The sequence below is a fragment of the Megachile rotundata genome, chromosome 8 (assembly GCF_050947335.1).
Source record: "Megachile rotundata isolate GNS110a chromosome 8, iyMegRotu1, whole genome shotgun sequence".
NCBI classification, from domain to species: Eukaryota; Metazoa; Arthropoda; class Insecta; order Hymenoptera; family Megachilidae; genus Megachile; species Megachile rotundata.
This window is the reverse complement of record NC_134990.1, coordinates 13,197,724-13,216,948: the sequence shown is the minus strand read 5'-3', so window position 1 is coordinate 13,216,948 and position 19,225 is coordinate 13,197,724. Positions and strand designations below refer to the sequence as shown.

Sequence of the window (19,225 nt, the reverse complement as noted above, 5' to 3'; positions counted from 1 at the left end):
GCTTGGTACTTCCACGCGTGGTATTTTCACGCTTGGTACTTCCATGTGTGGAATTTTCACGCGTGGTATTTTCACGCTTTGGTATTTCTACGCGTGGTATTTTTACGCTTGGTACTCCCACGCGTGGTACTTCCACGCTTGGTACTCCCATGCGTGGTACTTCCACGCTTGGTATTTTCACGCGTGGTATTTCTACGCTTTGGTACTTCCACGCATAGTATTTTCAAGCTTGGTACTTCCACACGTGGTATTTCCACGCGTGGTACTTCCACGCTTGGTACTTCCACGCGTGGTATTCCTACGCTTTGGTACTTCCACGCGTGGTGTTTTCCAGCTTGGTACTTCCACGCGTGGTATTTCCACGCTTGCTACTTCCACGCGTGGTATTCCTACGCTTCGGTACTTCCACGCGTGGTATTTTCACGCTTGGTACTCCCACGCGTGGTACTTCCACGCTTGGTATTTTCACGCGTGGTATTTCTACGCTTTGGTACTTCCACGCGTGGTATTTCCACGCTTGCTACTTCCACGCGTGGTATTCCTACGCTTGGTACTTCCACGCGTGGTATTTTCACGCTTGGAACTTCCACGCGTGGTATTTTCACGCTTGGTACTTTCACGCGTGGTATTTTCACGCTTGGTACTCCCATGCGTGGTACTTCCACGCTTGGTATTTTCACACGTGGTATTTCTACGCTTTGGTATTTCCACGCGTGGTATTTTCAAGCTTGGAATTTCCACGCGTGGTATTTCCACGCTTGGCACTTCCAAGCGTGAAATTTTCGTGCTTGGTACTTCCACGAATGGTATTTGTACCCTTTGGTACTCAGCCCATTTTTGCAGAGGGAAGTCTTATTCAGAATCACGTCAGCTTCCCCCAATTCAGGGCCACTAATTATGAGACACCCTGTATATTCTATTCTTTAGCATATATTACTTCACAAATCATTTAGAGTCCATATCAATAATTGTTCCATATATGTATTTAACATCCTGTGTTTTGTATCCCTAAAAATAAATGTTAACAATGATATTTGATAAAGAATCCTGATAGATTTCGATGCATAACATTTACTGCTAATATTAATTTATTTTCACCAGAGTTCAAGAAGCTTCTTCTTTATAATTCATCTTTTATGATTCTCCGTCGTCTTTAATCTTGGTAATCACTAATTTTTCCTTGAAATTCTTCCGATTCAGACGTTCCTTGTTCATATGCAAGCAGGCAGATGAAAAGAGATTAGACAGGAGAAGAACGATCTTCTGGCTAACTTTTGCGTCTTGTCTCGTTCATTTTCGGTTTCAATTTTCCAGCCATGCCAATGCATTATGTTGCTTTCTTGCCCCCTCTCGGCACGATGACAAAGTGGTGCTCGTAATTCATCCAGAATTGCGTTTCTTTCGTGTCTGCGTTCCTCAAACCAGCGATAACGGTGCCGTATTATGGCGTGGTTAAAGTATTGGTCGTTCGATATTACCCGAATTAAAGTCGTGGGGGAATGTATGGTTCGTAAAATGAGCCGCTTTCGTTATTTTTGCAAATTGAATACGCTGATTTTAGTTAATTGGAAATTGATTAAAATGTTGCGTGCTTTTGTAATTATTACGTTCTGCTGTTACGGATAGTCTGTAGGTAACTAATTGTACGAGGATGTATTAAATTCGTGTGTGGAGCGCTTTTATGGAGTGGAATTCCGGTATACTTTTTGTGAATTCAAGTGGGTGGACATAGAATTCTTATAATTATGTCGGAATTCGCGGGTGTTTCGTTTCTGTATGTTGAATTCTTATGTGACGGAATTCTGAGACAATTCTTATGAATTTTTAATAGTTGGAATTCCTATGCGTTGAATTCCTTTGTGCCGAAATTTCTACGCGTTGAATTCCTATGTGTGGAATTCCTACGCGATGGAATTCCTATGCGTGGAATTCCTTTGCGTTAGAATTCCTACGCGTGGAATTCCTTTGCGTTAAAATTCCTGCGCGTGGAATTCCTTTGCGTTAGAATTCCTGCGCGTGGAATTCCTTTGCGTTAGAATTCCTACGCGTGGAATTCCTTTACGTTAGAATTCCTACGCGTGGAATTCCTTTACGTTAGAATTCCTACGCGTGGAATTCCTTTACGTTAGAATTCCTACGCGTGGAATTTCTTTACGTTAGAATTCCCACGCATGGAATTCCTACGCGTGGAATTCCTTTGCGTTAGAATTTCCACGCATGGAATTCCTTTGCGTTGGAATTCCTGCGCGTGGAATTCCTTTACGTTAGAATTCCTACGCGTGGAATTCCTTTACGTTAGAATTCCTACGCGTGGAATTCCTTTACGTTAGAATTCCTACGCGTGGAATTTCTTTACGTTAGAATTCCCACGCATGGAATTCCTACGCGTGGAATTCCTTTGCGTTAGAATTTCCACGCATGGAATTCCTTTGCGTTGGAATTCATACGCGTGGAATTTCTTTACGTTAGAATTCCCACGCATGGAATTCTTACGCGTGGAATTCCTTTGCGTTAGAATTCCTGCGCGTGGAATTCCTTTACGTTAGAATTCCTACGCGTGGAATTTCTTTACGTTAGAATTCCCACGTATCAAAATTCCTACATATTGAATTTCCAATTCACAAAAATTCCTATAGCTTGAATTCCCTTGTCACAAAATTCCTGTTCATCGAATCCCTTCGCACCAAAATTCGTACGTACTCCCATACCTATATTTCACAATCGAAAGTTAACAGATTTCTCGACTCACTCATGCAGCGATCCACACTTGTTATTACCGGTGATAAACATTGTCGTTATAGAGTATTGATTAATAATTATTGTTAATGGTCGATGTACTCCGACGCTGATCAAATATAGTCGGAGTTCTGTTTGTTTTTTGGCTGTTTGCTTTCTTTTGCAAGGGAGGTGCTCGTTATGGAATATTAATGAACCTTGTCATCGTGATTATTAATGACCATCATAATGAAAAATGATGGATAATGTGTCAGCGTTCGATGGTCAGTCTTGAAATCTTATTTCTACTATTTTTTTCTTTATTTCTTATATTCATGTTGCTTTTGATTAATACTTTGGATCTTGCATTTTTATATTTTCTTATGCAAAATGGAGTTGTTGAAATTTTATTTGTATATAACATATTTATAATATATTTCTGTATAATAATTTCTACATATAATATATCACACATGTACACGTATAATAATTTCTATAATAATCACGCAAGTGCACATATAATAATTTTTATAATATTCACACATGTATATTAATAATAATTCATCAACTATTACACACATAAAAAATTGAAAGTTTTAAAAGAACAATATCTTTCATCGTCGCAATCCATAAAGATTGAACAAGTAAGATTTCGGCGATATGTCGCGAGATAAGATCGCAAGCGATGGCACATTTCAATGAACAGATAAAGAGGAGATACATAGTCCACACTGTACTTTCTATTTCGAACAATATTGCACCGTATCCGATAACCGCTCTAAGGTATCATCCTTTGTTCTCGCCGCAACACTTATCAGGTATCCGATATTTTCGGGAAGCGAGCTTTTCATCCTCGGGACATATTGAGCTTAACTGACTTCCTCGTCCTCAGACACTTTGACGATGTTATCCCGTTTAATCTGTTCATCTCTTGTCTCCTGGACACTTCTAATTTCTGCACAATCTTTCGCAACATTGTTGTGGTCGCTCGGTACTTACTTTGATATAAGATGCATTTCTTTTATCCTTGGAGTAATGTGGCACAATGACACTTTCATTTATTTTTCGTACATTAACTTTGAGTACATTCAATTTTCAGAGCATCTTGTTTAAAATATTGCCACTAGTTGTCATGCATTGAATTGGTTAATGATAGCATAAGTATGTGAAATTGGTCAGACAAGTAGTATAGGATACATAACTGGTCAGACAAATAGTGTACTCTTCGTATGTGGTCAGACAAGTAGTTCGAGTCAATTTACTGATCAGACAAGTAGTTAGAGTCGACTGAGTAAGTGGTCAGACAAGTAGTTCAAGACAACTCAGTCAGTGGTCAGACAAGTAGTTACAGTCAATTGAGTCAATGATCAGACAAGTAATTACAGCCATGTACTACATTAGTGGTATCATAAGTATGTGAAATTGGTCAGACAAGTAGTTTGAGAATGATCGTCTGCTCAGATAAGCAACATGAAATAGGTATAAGGACATTCAAGTAGTATATCACTGTTTGGTGGTCAGACTAGTAGTATAATACAAGGTGATCAGTCAAGTGATATGCAATGGCTAGGAAATCTCATAAGTAGTACTGATTAGGTAGAGTTTCGAATAAGTGGAATTAGATGTGCATCAGAGGAGTAGTATGTGGTATATAATTAGTCAGACAAGTAGTATGGGATGCAGGAGTGGTCAGACAAGTAGTTTGGGATACAGGACTGGTCAGACAAGTAGAATAGGATACAGGACTTGTCAGCTCCTCGTACGTGAACAGATAAGTAATTGCAGCTAACTGGCTGGTCAGACAAGTAGTTAGAGTCAATTGAGTCAGTGGTCAGACAAGTAGTTACAGACAACTCAGTCAGTGGTCAGACAAGTAGTTAGAGTTAACTAAGTGAGTGGTCAGACAAGTAGTTACAGTCAATTGAGTCAGTGATCAGACAAGTAGTTAGAGCCAAGTGCGACAATGGTCAGACAAGTAGTTACAGTCAATTGAGTCAATGATCAGACAAGTAGTTACAGTCAATTGAGTCAGTGGTCAGACAAGTAGATTGAGTCAACTGAGTCAATGGTCAGACAAGTAGTTACAGTCAATTTACTCAGTGATCAGACAAGTAGTTACTGTCTACTGAGTGAGTGGTCAGACAAGTAGTTACAGTCAAGTAAGTAGTCAGACAAGTAGTTCGAGCCAACTGGGTGGTCAGACAAGTAGTTCGAGCCAACTGGGCGGTCAGACAAGTAGTCAAAGTCAACTGAATAACTGCTCAGCCATTTAGCTAAATACCATCAACCCTATAAAACCCCAAAATACCTTCTAAAATCTCATTGCCTTACAAACTCATATTACACATTTCAATCTTATCACCCTAAAAATATTTAATTCATTTAATTTCCCAATTTTAGTACATTTGACAGTATTTTTGTATAAATCATGAAACAGTAGGTCATATTAACATCACTCGTGCAGCACAGTAACAAAGTTAGCCCGCAGATTCGATCAATCTAACTTCGATTTACTGGCAGTTCTAATTTTATTTTCTGCCCAAAACAAATTACATTTTGGTTTCCTCGTTATCGCCATCGTGTAGCTCAACACGAGCGCCCAAAAGCCGCAAATAATAATTACGATCGCGTGCGTGTCGGTTATTAGCACGAGTACCGGAAACTGCCTCCGTTACTAATGATTATGTTCGTTATTCAAGTACCACCCACTAACTGTGCCACTTAATCAGTACCACTTTGCGAGCACGTTGGCTGGGCAAATCACAACTGGATCCTATAAAAGCGAACGGGGTCCGTGATTCTTCAAACGATGATTCTATTCGTTCACAAAGTTATCCTACTGGGAGCATTTTGTAATGTGCTATAAAATGTGCAGAGTAAATATAGCATTTCGTATAAATTTCAAGCTTTCAGTGTCTGCAAATTGAATAATTTCACAGGCCATCATAATTTCATAGAAAAAACGATAATAGAAATCTAAAATTTTTAAACTGTTTTCTAATTTCATTAGTCGTCGACCTCTTATGTGCACAAATTTAGAGAACGAAAATTAAAATTTGATATTTGCAAACCTGACTTCAAGTGTCAGAGTGTAGACATGAAAATTTAATATTTCTGTATTTTTTAATTTGTTTAGAAATGATATTGCAAATGGAGTTGATATCAGAGAATATTTAGTAAATTTTAATCTCAGTCAAGAAAATTGAGATTTATAGAATATTATGAGACCCTTGTGTTTGGTTCGAGTGTTTTTTGGGGTTAATACAAACTCTGTTTCATGGATCTATTATCGCAAACAACGATAGTAATAGCCGCATTGCGTAGGATGTCACCTCCAGTTGTATGACGTAAATGTACTATAGTGCCAGCCAAACGAGAAAAAAGTCGTATGCGCGTTAATCTACCATAATTGCACGCCTACGGTTTTAATGCCGCCATTAGAAGAGCATTATTATCAAGGGACGTGAGCTACATGAAACACAAATGAAATCGCTCTGGAGCACCTTCTTTTTACGGAAACACTAATATTCTTCGTATAAGAACCGTTTGATGAAACTTGGGAAATTTTGGAGCTTAGGAGATTTCGGAGATTTGGGATTTGGGAGATTTGGGATTCGGGAGATTTGGGATTCGGGAGATTTGGGATTTGGGAGATTTGGGATTTGGGAGATTTGGGATTTGGGAGATTTGGGATTTGGGAGATTTGGGATTTGGGAGATTTGGGATTTGGGAGATTTGGGATTTGGGAGATTTGGGATTTGGGAGATTTGGGATTCGGGAGATTTGGGATTTAGCAAATTTGGGATTTAGCAAATTTGGGATTTAGCAAATTTGGGATTTAGCATATTTGGGATTTAGCAAATTTGGGATTTGGAAGATTGGGGATTTAGCAAATTTGGGACTTGGAAGATTGGGGATTTAGCAAATTTGGGACTTGGAAGATTGGGGATTTAGCAAATTTGGGACTTGGAAGATTTGGAATTTGAGAGAGTTAGAATTTGTGAAGGTAGGGATGTAGAAGATTTGGAATTTCACAGAGTGGGAATTTGTAAGATTTGGTGTTTGGAAAGGTTCAGATTTGTGAAAGTTGGAATTCGAGGGTGGATCTCAAATATTATTTCTGAGGATCTCAGTTGGGATTTGTGAAATTTTATGTTTGAAAAATTTAGAATTTCAAAATATTAGGATATGAGAAATTTGGAACTTGACAAAATTTAGAATTTACGAAATTTGAAGTATAGGTAGTTAGAAGGAGTACAGGTAGCTAAGAAGGTTATAGGTACCTATACTTGAAGTATAGGTTAGGTTAGATTAGGTTACAGGTACGTACCCATACTTTGAATATAGGTCATATTAAATTGGAGAAAATTTCCCTTCGAAAATCCTATAGTTGACGTATAGATAGTTAGAAGTGGACAGTGAGAAAAATAGAATTTGTAGAATGGATCTGAAAAATACCAAAATTTGTAACGGAAAAATTCCGTAATCTGCAAGCTAAATAATCCATTGATCGCAAATTCCCCGAGCTCCAATTTTCCAAATTCCCCGAAGTAAAAAAGCGGAACAATGAAAAAGGCAGAACAAAAGTTCTATAAAAGGTCGAACGGAAGTGGCTTTTAATAAAGTTGAAAGAATTTCTTTGCGGTCGATTATGGTGTTTCATTCTTTCCCAACAAAAACGGCAATTATTGTTTTCTCTTGTTGACAGTTGTACCGCGAAATAATAACGATGCCGTTACTTAATATTATGCGGAAAATACACATCCACTTTGTTCGGATTTCTTTTTTTTCTCTTCCGTGCAAACGCAAAATTGCATTTCCGCGTAGCGGATATCTCTTCTCTCTCGCTGTTATACAATAAAAAAAGTATCTACCCGTCTGCGTTCTTTAAAATAGACTGAATGATCCGTTTTAATATACTTTTTCTCTTTTTCACGCTGTTTCGGTCAGTGCGTATACGTGAGCTGCAAAATTTGGCACAAAAGAACCGAGTGAAAATTGAACGGTACTATGAACACGTTTTGACATTTCACTTCGTGGAAAGTACGTCGAGATTGCAGTGAAGAGTGGCTGCGCTTATGGTTTTGCGATCGTTACGTGTTTATTGAAGATGCCATCGGATTTTCGACGAAAAAGTATACCATGAAGTTTTTAAACTAGGTCTTTATATGAAGTACATATATTATTTATTAAAAAACAATAATAATGGTAGTGGTACATTTGCTGGAGGAAGTTATATTCAATTCTGTTGATATTATTGTTTAAAATATTACCACTGATGTTTGTCGTGTATTAAATTCGGTAATTGTAGCAGAAGTATGTGAAATTGGTCAGACAAGTAGTATAGAGTACATGACTCGCCAGACAAGTAGTGTGAGCCTCGTATGTGGTCAGACAAGTAGTTCGAGTCAATTTACTGATCAGACAAGTAGTTAGAGTCAACTCAATCAGTGGTCAGACAAGTAGTTACAGTAAATTGAGTCAGTGGTCAGACAAGTAGTTACAGTCATTTGAGTCAGTGGTCAGACAAGTAGATACAGACATCTCAGACAGTGGTTAGACAAGTGGTTACAGTCAATTGAGTCAATGATCAGACAAGTAGTTACAGACAGCATAGTCAGTGGTCAGACAAGTAGTTACAGTCAATTGAGTCAATGATCAGACAAGTAGTTACAGACAGCATAGTCAGTGGTCAGACAGGTAGTCACAGTCAATTGAGTCAGTGGTCAGAAAAGTAGTTAAAGACAACTCAGTTAATGGTCAGACAAGTAGTTACAGTCAATTGAGTCAATGATCAGACAAGTAGTTACAGACAACTCAGTAAGCGGTCAGACAAGTAGTCACAGTCAATTGAGTCAGTGGTCAGACAAGTAGTTAAAGACAACTCAGTAAGTGGTCAGACAAGTAGTTACAGTCAATTGAGTCAATGATGAGACAAGTAGTTACAGACAACTCAGTAAGTGGTCAGACAAGTAGTTACAGTCAATTGAGTCAGTGATCAGACAAGTAGTTAGAGTCAACTGAGTGAGTGGTGCGACAAGTAGTTACAGCCAAGTAAATGGTCAGACAAGTAGTTAGAGTCAACCGAGTCAGTAGTCAGACAAGTAGTTACAGTCAATTGTGTCAGTGATCAGACAAGTAGTTGCAGTCAATTGAGTCAGTGGTCAGACAAGTAGTTACAGTCAATTGTGTCAGTGATCAGACAAGTAGTTAGAGTCAACTGAGTGAGTGGTGCGACAAGTAGTTACAGCCAAGTAAATGGTCAGACAAGTAGTTACAGTCACCTAGGTAGTCAGACAAGTAGCATATAATCGATAGTTCCAAACTTATACCAATTCCTAACAACAAGTACAATATTCCAACAAATTTTATGAAACAAGTTTACATAAAAAGCCATTAATATAATTCGTGAAACCCCTCAAAAAATATATCTCTGTAGCCATGCAAATAATCCATTAATCTCCCCGAGATAGAGTTTACCGAGACGACGAAAAACAACGTGGTTTATCGTTCCGTGGGCTCGCATGGAAATTTGATCTGCTCGCAGGTGACGAGCAGAAAAGTATAATTATGAAATTTATAATTACTGGAGCTCGCGGCTTGTAAACATGTCAACCGACTCAGCCAGCCTGTTACAATAATTAGAAGGATTTTTCGAGAGGTGGCTTAACGCGAGATTTTTACCACTTATCCCTCGATGGTGGCGTTTTGAAGGGTCATCCTGTGAAAAATGCCGGTCTCACGAGCAAATGCTCGCTGAAAAAGTGGGGTAATAATGCCCCTAGTCACCCTGCGTCGACACACCCTGTCGCGGTAACTCGATTTCACCGGCGAGAAGGGGCGAATAATATTTCTCATTTTTACTTCAGCATCGTGGAAAATGTGTGACCGTGTTATTTTCCGCCTCCTCTCTGCCTTTTACGATATTCACCGAGGGTGCCCGAGTATACCCGCGTTTCGAAGGGTGCGCATTTTCTCCCTTTAACTATGCTCTATGCCAATTTTATGGCTACTTACGGAGATGTTCATCCATTTTAATGAACACGAAAATGTACCGGATAATTCGATCACGCGATCTATAACGCTATAGAAATTTATCTCTCTTATATCGAATTTGTTTCCACAGCATTTCAATCTATCTCTCATGCGATACTTTACCTATCTTCCCACTTCTCATTTACGAGATTCCTTAATTGGTCTAATGATCGCGCTCGAAAATAAAGTAAAAACCCTGCTAGATATAATTCTGGTCGCTCGCCTCGCTCCAGTTACATTTTTTTTCCACGATTCCGGTCGGCAGAAATTCTAAAGACACTTATTTCGTGAGCTTTGGCCGTTCCCTCGTGTAACAATGACTGCACTTTGTGCCAACTTGACCTACTTGTCGCTTTTTTTTTCTTCCTATTTATTTTAAAACTCGAGCCTAACCTGCTGCCGCGATTGACGCACACCGTCAGATTTCCCATTACTTCTTTCCTTTGTTTCTTCGCAAATTTACTTATCACATTTCCAAAACCCGCTGCATAACCATTTTATTACACGAATAGTCAAGTTTTGAAATCGGTCACCAAAGATCTGAGAGAATGACGTATCTCAACAATTCAAACTGCGTCTCTATAAAAATATTTGACTGATTCAGAAAAAGTCAAACAAAACGGAACGCAATAAAACATTCGAAGAATAAAAAAGAGAAATATTGAAGTTATCGCAGTTTCGCATCTAGCGACTACAGTAAAGTTTTATCGAAACACGAAGTTTGTGGTTCGCTGAAAAATAATGTGTCTCTGGGATCACGGTTCACCCGTGGATATCGTTGTCGAATGTTCGGACTGGAAACGCGGATACACGGTCTAAGTTTCGACATAAATACGTCGAGGTGTCGCGAGACAAACAGGAACCAACGTCAGTACTCGTTTCGTTATGGTTGCACGGGCCGGAAATTAAATGTAGATACCTCGATGCTCATTTCCAGCGGTGCAGTTAGTGGCTAGTTTATCGTGATACCCGCTGCTGTTCGCGTTCAAACTATTTGAATCAATTGTGCGAGCATTTCGATTATTATTAACAGCGGAATGAAACCTCGGTGGGGAATTTCATACGGGATTTTAAAGCTGTATTTTGTTTCCTACGCTCCGAATTTCTACGCATCGAATTCCTACGCATCGAATTCCTACGCTTGGAATTCCAACGTATGGAATTCTTACGCTCCGAATTCCCACGCATGGAATTCCTACGCTCCGAATTTCTACACATCGAATTCCTACGCATCGAATTCCTACGCTTGGAATTCCTACGCATCGAATTCCTACGCTTGGAATTCCTACGCTCCGAATTCCCACGCATGGAATTCCTACGCTCCGAATTCCTACGCATCGAATTCCTACGCTTGGAATTCCTACGCATCGAATTCCTACGCTCCGAATTCCCACGCATGGAATTCCTACGCTCCGAATTCCTACGCATCGAATTCCTACGCTTGGAATTCCTACGCATCGAATTTCTACGCGTCGAATTCCTACGCATGGAATTCCTACGCGTCGAATTCCTACGCTTGGAATTCCTGCGCTCCCAATTCCTATGCTTGGAATTCCTATGCATCGAATTCCTACGCATGGAATTCCTACGCTTGGAATTCCTACGCTTGGAATTCCTACGCGTCGAATTCCTACGCATGGAATTCCTATGCTCCGAATTCCTACGTGCCGAATTCCTACGCTCCGAATTCCTACGCATGGAATTCCTATGCTCCGAATTCCTACGTGCAGAATTCCTACGCTCCGAATTTCGTCGCTCTGAATTCCTACGCTCCGAATTTCTACCCTCCGAATTTCTGCACCCAAATTTCTGCTTTCTGAATTTCTTCCATTTCCAATAAGCCCTATCCAGAAATACAGAAAAAGTTTAGACTGACACTGAGTCGTTTGTAAAATAATTCCCTCGTTATTTTGTTACTAAAATACCAAGAAATATCCCTAATTAATAACGTGCTGTTCGCTGTTTAAGTTACACAAGTATCTCGAAGAAATGCTGCATTTTAGCAATAAATTCTCAGTACACGAATATCCGTTTCATATGTATGCAAATTCGAAAGAGTTGTTCCTGCTTTAATATAAAATTTGCCGGAAAAAGCTCTCCACTAGCAATATATGCATTTCAAACGTATCGTGTGTTGCAACAGCCTCTACTATAGCAACACTATGTCTAATTTCAATGGATGTGAGTGCATCTGGTTGCAACTTTCAGATACTCGAACATTCAAAGCCTTCGTTCCCAATTTTTCGTTCCATTGATGCAGGCTTTTCAAGTTTATCGTGATCAAAAGGAAATATTTTGGCAGGAAGACGTTTGTTGTTATGCACGTTGATCATTAGAAATCTGAAAAATAATGAGAAATGAGGTACTTGACAGACAGACAGCATTTAATGATCTTGAAACATGTATGGGACCAAAGGTAACCAGACAAGTAGTATTAGACTTGAGTGTGGTCAGACAAGTAGTACAAAATCTGGTGGTCAGACAAGTAGCAGAAGTATGCAGGTAGTCAGACAAGTAGTATCAGTCGTGTGGAGATAGTAAGACAAGTGGTATGAGACTGTCAGGTGGTCAGACAAGTAGAAGAAGGCAGACAGATGGCCAGACAAGTAGTATGAGACTGTCAGATGGTTAGACAAGTAGTATGAGACTGCTAGGTGGTCAGACAAGTAGAATAAGACAGACAGATGGCCAGACAAGTAGTATGAGACTGTCAGATGGTTAGACAAGTAGTATGAGGCTGTCAGGTGGTCAGACAAGTAGAATAAGACAGACAGATGGCCAGACAAGTAGTATGAGACTGTCAGGTGGTCAGACAAAGAGTATGAAATAGTATACAGATAGTCAGACAAGTAGAATAAGACAGATTAGAGGTCAGACAAGTAGTATGAGACATGCAAGTGGTCATACGAGTAGTATGAAAGGTATAGGTGGTCAGACAAGTAGTATAAGACATGAAGAAGTTCTGATAAGTAGTATAAGGCCTGTAGATAATACGTATTGCAAAACAAGTAGTGTGAATAGATTTTCACTAAGACAAGTAGTGAGTAGCTAGGTGGTCAGACAAGTGATATGAGAACCATAACTGGTCAGACAAGTAGTATAAAGTGATTTACTCAGGCCAGTAATGTTAAATATCCAGACAACTAGTATATATTAAGACATAATCATTGTAACAAGCTAATACAGAATAAACTAGTAATATTCTAATACAGTATAAAGCCCAAAACTGGTCAGACAAATAGAATGATGTACTCAACAAAACATTACAATGAACAATCGATAAATTTTCCACTTCAATTCCCGAAACGAACAAAATCAGCGGCCAGTAAAATTTGATACTCTCATCGAAGCAAAAATTAGCATAGTTATTGTGGAAATTTCAAACACGAACCACGCGGTTTCTTTTTTTCTCTCCGAAGAAAGGAATTTGCCGGGAAACTCGTCGACCAGCCGCCAATTTCCTTCCGTTTTCTGCTTCCCATTCGTACGTTCCACATTCGCATCGGGAAAAGTGAGCCGTGGATCGTGCTTGCCTCGTTTGCACCGCCGGATATTACAGTTTTATTGTCACGGGACACAATTATGCCTCTGTCTATCATTTGTTCTCTCCCGGTTACGTGTGCGTAGATCCATCTGCGAGGCTCGTGAAAATCGTGTCCGGCGATATTCATTTCAAAACACCTCTGACTTTTGCGCGGAAATAATTTGTTTTAACAAAATCTGAAATTCCGTGTCCCCCAAAATATCTCGCATATTTTTTAACAAATATATTCGCTTTGATGACATACTCACCGTGTATAATGAAATTAAGTAGGTCTCTCAAAAGGAATATTTTAATTCGTCAATTCGACTACGTTGAGAGGAGACCTAATTTTCAAAATCCCCACTTTTAAACGTCCACAGTCTCATCAGACTTCCGGTACATTGTTGTGAAGCTTGCCAGAATCTCGCCTGTACAAGAAAATCCCGTAAAAGAATGTCGGGACACGACCATCTAGTCATGAATAGATGAGAGGCAGATAAAATTGAAAAGTTCCATAGGGATCCTGTACAGAGGGTAGCCGTCACTTTCGGCCAGCCTCCTATAGCTGGACAGGGATTATGCTCTTCTTCTTTGGTCATGCCGGGATTACGTCGCCGTCTTCATAAGCATGTACATTCAAGCACGGAAACGCTTCATCCTTGTCATGATTTTTGATCTGGCTAAGAACAAAGAAGGAACCCTTCTCAACCTCTGCGGATCGGTGTTAAAAGGGATTTTTTATTATTTTTGGGAGGGGAGTCTAAGGGGAGGAATTGGGTAAGATGAAGTTTCATGTTTTGGGGATTTCGAGGTTTTTGGGGATATGAAGGTATGTTGGTTGATGATAGGGAATTTTTTATGTGTTATATTGCCAGGTGGTGGGGGGTGGCGAGTGATGGATACCTAGGGGTAGAATTTCGACGCTTTGAATTACTATGTTTGGAATCTTTATGCGCCAGAATACTACGCTTCGAATTCTTACGCGCCGAATTACCACGCGTCGAATTACCACGTATCGAATTACTATGCGTCGAATTACCACGCGTCGAATTACCACGTATCGAATTACCATCCTTTGAATTACCACGCGTCAAATTACCACGTATCGAATTACCAACGCGCCAAATTCCTACGCATGGAATTCCTACGCTTGGAATTTCTACGCATCGAATTACCACGCGTCGAATTACCACGTATCGAATTACCACGCGTCAAATTACCACGTATTGAATTACCAACGCGCCAAATTCCTACGCATGGAATTCCTACGCTCCGAATTTCTACGCGTCGAATTACCACGCGTCGAATTACCACGTATCGAATTACCACGCGTCAAATTACCACGTATTGAATTACCAACGCGCCAAATTCCTACGCATGGAATTCCTACGCTCCGAATTTCTACGCGTCGAATTCCTATGCATCGAATTCCTACGCATGGAATTTCTACGCTCCGAATTCCTACGCATGGAATTCCTACGCATGGAATTTCTGCGCATGGAATTCCTACGGTCCAAATTTCTACGCGTGGAATTCCTACGTATCGAATTCCTATGCTCCGAGTTCCTACGCATGGAATTTCTACGCTCCGAATTCCTACGCATGGAATTCCTACACATGGAGTTCCTACGCATGGAATTCCTACGGTCCGAATTTCTACGCGTGGAATTCCTACGCATCGAATTCCTATGCTCCGAATTCGTACGCATGGAATTCCTATGCTCCGAATTTCTACGCTCCGTATTCCTTCGCGCTGAATTCCTAGGCTCCGAATTCTCACGCATCGAATTTCTTACACTCCAAATTTCTACGTCCCAAATTCCTACGCGCCGAATTCTCAAGAATTGACTTTCTACGCCCCCGAATTTCTTATTTTTGCAATAAGCGCTATCCAGAAATACGAAAGAAGTTTAGACTAGTAATGAAATTTTGCATGAAATGTTGCAGGCAACCATCGCCAGGTTCCGGCACAACAGGCACGTCGACGGTGTCCACGAACGCCCCCGACACCGAAAATGGCCAAAGTATCAGTTTATACCCTGTCGGAAGTGTGGGTCAAACACCAACGGACCCCACGACAGCGACACCGAACACAACAACAACAACGATACCTTTGGCGAGTGCTTGTACCGTTGCTGGTACGGCTACAGGAACTAACATCACCAGAAGTATATCAGCACCGAGTGCACCGAGACCTGTTGTCCAGGTGACCAGCTCTGCTAGCTCTGCGTCTCAGAAGCCCAGATTGAGGAGGACTATGAGTCGGACGGAAGCTATCAAGAAGTATGTTGATTTTTATTATTAAGAATATTTATTTGGAGGATATCTGTTTGGAGATTATTCTGGAGTCTGCCTTTATTACTTAAAAATTAATTGTTATTAGGCATTTATCATTTATTTATTTATTTTATTATGTTATTTATTATAGCTGGTTTGGCAGCAAAACTGGAAGCTTATATTTGATAGTTAATTAATAGCAAGTTAAATTATTTTACATAAATTTCTAAACTGTTTACTAAAGATTTTAGCTGTGTTTTGTACACTTTTTGTGCAAAAAGAACTTGTCGTCTAAAAAATAGCTATTTAGTTATGAAGAGGGTGTTCATATGAAATGTTATTATATGACGGTGTTAAAATATGAAGTATGAATGAAAATATACTAAATATTTATCAACGATAAATCCCCAAGAATTTTTTCCTCATAGCAGCTATATTTATATACGAAACTTTATCGAGAATAGAATGTGACGTGAGATTTACTTATCGAATTAATTCAAGTAGCATCCATTCGTCTTCCTAGAAAAGACCCAGCAGAAAATATTCGATTTCATCGAGCGAGTAACTGGAACGTTGCTTTATTTTCTGTTTCAGCTACATCAGACGCGAAACAGCACAGTTCTTCGGGGTGGACGAGGAGTCTGAAACGATAGAGAGACAAAGATGGCTGGATCGAAGACGGAGAATGGCGTCGAGGAAATACGGTGCCCTTGTTCCGGAACACAGACCACCGGATCCCGATATTACAAGGGACGTGCCGGATACTACGGATGTGCCAGAAGTAAGTTCTCGGGTTATCAACCTCGCACGTTCGTGGGGTGAACGTTCGATAGGGGATACTTTCTGCTAAAAAATTTTCTTTTCAACTCTTCTTCAAATACTACTACGTACTTGAGGAATATTAGTACATACTGCAATGTTCATATGTAATATGATCATACGTGGAAATATATGAAGTAACATATTTTGTAATTCATGATGTTTATAATTTATTATGTAGGTCATCTGAGCTATGACCTTTATAGCAAGAATATTATTGACATAAGTTAAAAACTAGCAAGTTAGAATAATAAATAGAAATACAATTTTATTAAAATTCAGAATGAAGGGTATAAGAGCAAGTAGTATGTCCACGTGGTCAGACAAGTAGATTGCAATACTCATATGTAATATGATCATATGTGGAAATATATGAAGTAACATATTTCGTAATTCATGATGTTTATAATTTATTATGAAGGTCATCTGAGCTATGACCTTTATAGCAAAAATAATATCGACATAAGTTAGAAACTAGCAAGTTAGAATAATAAATAGAAATACAATTTTATTAAAATTCAGAATGAAGGGTATAAGAGCAAGTAGTATGACCACGTGGTCAGACAAGTAGATTGCAATACTCATATGTAATGTGATCATATGTGGAAATATATGAAGTAACATATTTTGTGATTCATGATGTTTATAATTTATTATGAAGGTCATCTGAGGAATGACCATTATAACAATAATAATATTGCTATAATGACAGCAAGTTAGAACAGTGAAGTGAACTACAATTTTAGAATGAAGTGTAATTAACTTAGAATGAAGTTTATGAGTACAAGTAGTATGACCACGTGGTCAGACAAGTAGATTGTGTCACGTGTACTTCCAACCACATGTTGATTGACAAGTGATGACTCGTCCAGATAGCCAAATTGATATGAATATCTGATTCATCAGATAGGACACATCAGATAAGAAGTAATATGGAGAACACAGGTAGTCAGACAAGTAGATTAAGCCATGTGTGATTAGACAGTGTCGTTTGACAAATAGTTCAGGGTTGTGACTGATAACGTGTGCTCTAGTATTTACAGTAGAATGTTCAAATATGTGAGCATGTTCGGGTCATGTTAGGTTAATGGCACATGTTAGGTTAGGTTAATGGTACATGTAGCTACGTATATGTAATTATGGTTAATATGGTTAATATGGTTAATATGGTTAATATGATTAATATTGTTAATATGGTTAATATGGTTAATATAAGTATATATAAGAAAAATAATTAAAGGAGTTGTACTATTCCAGGGTGTTACATTGAGAAGATGGCAGCAACCGGTCAGACGAAAAGATTCTGTGGCCAGAATGACCCTCTCGGGCCTCCATTACGTCGTCGAGGTGAGTCCAAATCACGAACTTCATAAAAAGCCGTCCCAAATAAAACCTTACTATTGTCCAACGTTTGTTGAAATGAAACTGATAGTTATTAATCGGCGGAAAAATACATAGACGAAGGGAAACGATACGTATCGTCCCGTTTCCTGTTATTACCGATGGAAATCAAGCTAAACGAGTAAGCAGTTAATCAACGTTTCGTTATCGTCAAGAGACGCACTGTTCGGCCGCGAAACGAGGCTAAGTTTCCTTCGAGTGAAGTTGTACGTTTCGACGGAAGTCTGTACGATCATTAAGCTAACGAGGTAGCGGTAACCACTTCCGGAAACCGTACATCGTCTTGCGTCGGATTGGCTTTGATATCTGGCAAAGTTGCGCCCTCTCGGCTCGCTATTCCGAAGCTGCGTTAATTACCGATTCACGAAACGGCGTTGATTAGAAATTTTGCGAAATTTCTACCTACTACGGGCTCACGTTCACTCGTTTCCATCTCTAATTAGCCTCGTAATTTTTGCGTTAATACGCACTTGTCCTGGGTTAAATAAAGTTGCCGCAGTGCATTGTTCCCCCGGAAATTTGGCGGTTCGCGATAGCGGAAATTTGAGATTCTACTGGTTTTGAATTTGGGATATGGGGGATTTGGAGATAGAATATTTGCGTTTAGGGAGTTAGGGATGGGGGGACATGGACATTTTGGAATTTGGGGATTTTTGAGAATTTGGAGAATTTAGAGAATTTGAGAATTTTTTGGGAATTTGGGGATTTTGGAGAATTTAGGGATTCTTAAGAATTTGAGGAATTTGGGGATTTGGGAATTTTTAAGAATTTTGGAACTTTGGGAATTTTTTAGAATTTGGGGAATTTAGACATTTTTAGGAATTTGAGGAATTTGGGGATTTTTCGGAACTTGGGAAATTTGGGAATTTTTAAGAATTTTGGAACTTTGGGAATTTGGGGAATTTAGACATTTTTAGGAATTTGAGGAATTTGGGGATTTTTCGGAACTTGGGAAATTTGGGAATTTTTAAGAATTTTGGAACTTTGGGAATTTGGGGAATTTAGACATTTTTAGGAATTTGAGGAATTTGGGGATTTTTCGGAACTTGGGAAATTTGGGAATTTTTAAGAATTTTGGAACTTTGGGAATTTGGGGAATTTAGACATTTTTAAGAATTTGAGGAATTTGGGGATTTTTCGGAACTTGGGAAATTTGGGAATTTTTAAGAATTTTGGAATTTTTTAGAATTTGGGGAATTTTGAGAATTTAGGGACTTCGAGGATTTTTTAGAATTTAGGAAATTTGGAAATTTAGGAATTTTTTAAATTGATAACTAGGGAATTAAATTTAATAATGTGAGGATTTAATGAATCTAAAATTTGGAACAATGGAAACTAGATTTAACGATTTGGAAAATTACAAACTCTAGGGTTTGAGTCCATGGGTTCTTGTGGATCTAAAAATTAGATAAGTGAATCAGGAGCTCTGCAAATCTCAGAACTCGAAAATGAAGA

General features: G+C 39.1%; 1 protein-coding gene across 4 annotated transcripts in view; it reads left to right on the top strand.

Moving 5' to 3' along the window:
- Nucleotides 1–19,225, top strand: part of rho-5 (rhomboid-5) — a 260,083-nt gene that overhangs the window by 205,659 nt on the left and 35,199 nt on the right. For all 4 annotated transcript variants that reach the window (XM_076534129.1, XM_076534131.1, XM_076534132.1 and 1 more), the window contains 3 exons: nucleotides 15,221–15,556; nucleotides 16,145–16,331; nucleotides 17,627–17,716. In XM_076534129.1, the coding sequence (XP_076390244.1) occupies nucleotides 15,221–15,556; nucleotides 16,145–16,331; nucleotides 17,627–17,716 (613 nt within the window). The remainder of the gene's footprint in view (nucleotides 1–15,220; nucleotides 15,557–16,144; nucleotides 16,332–17,626; nucleotides 17,717–19,225) is intronic.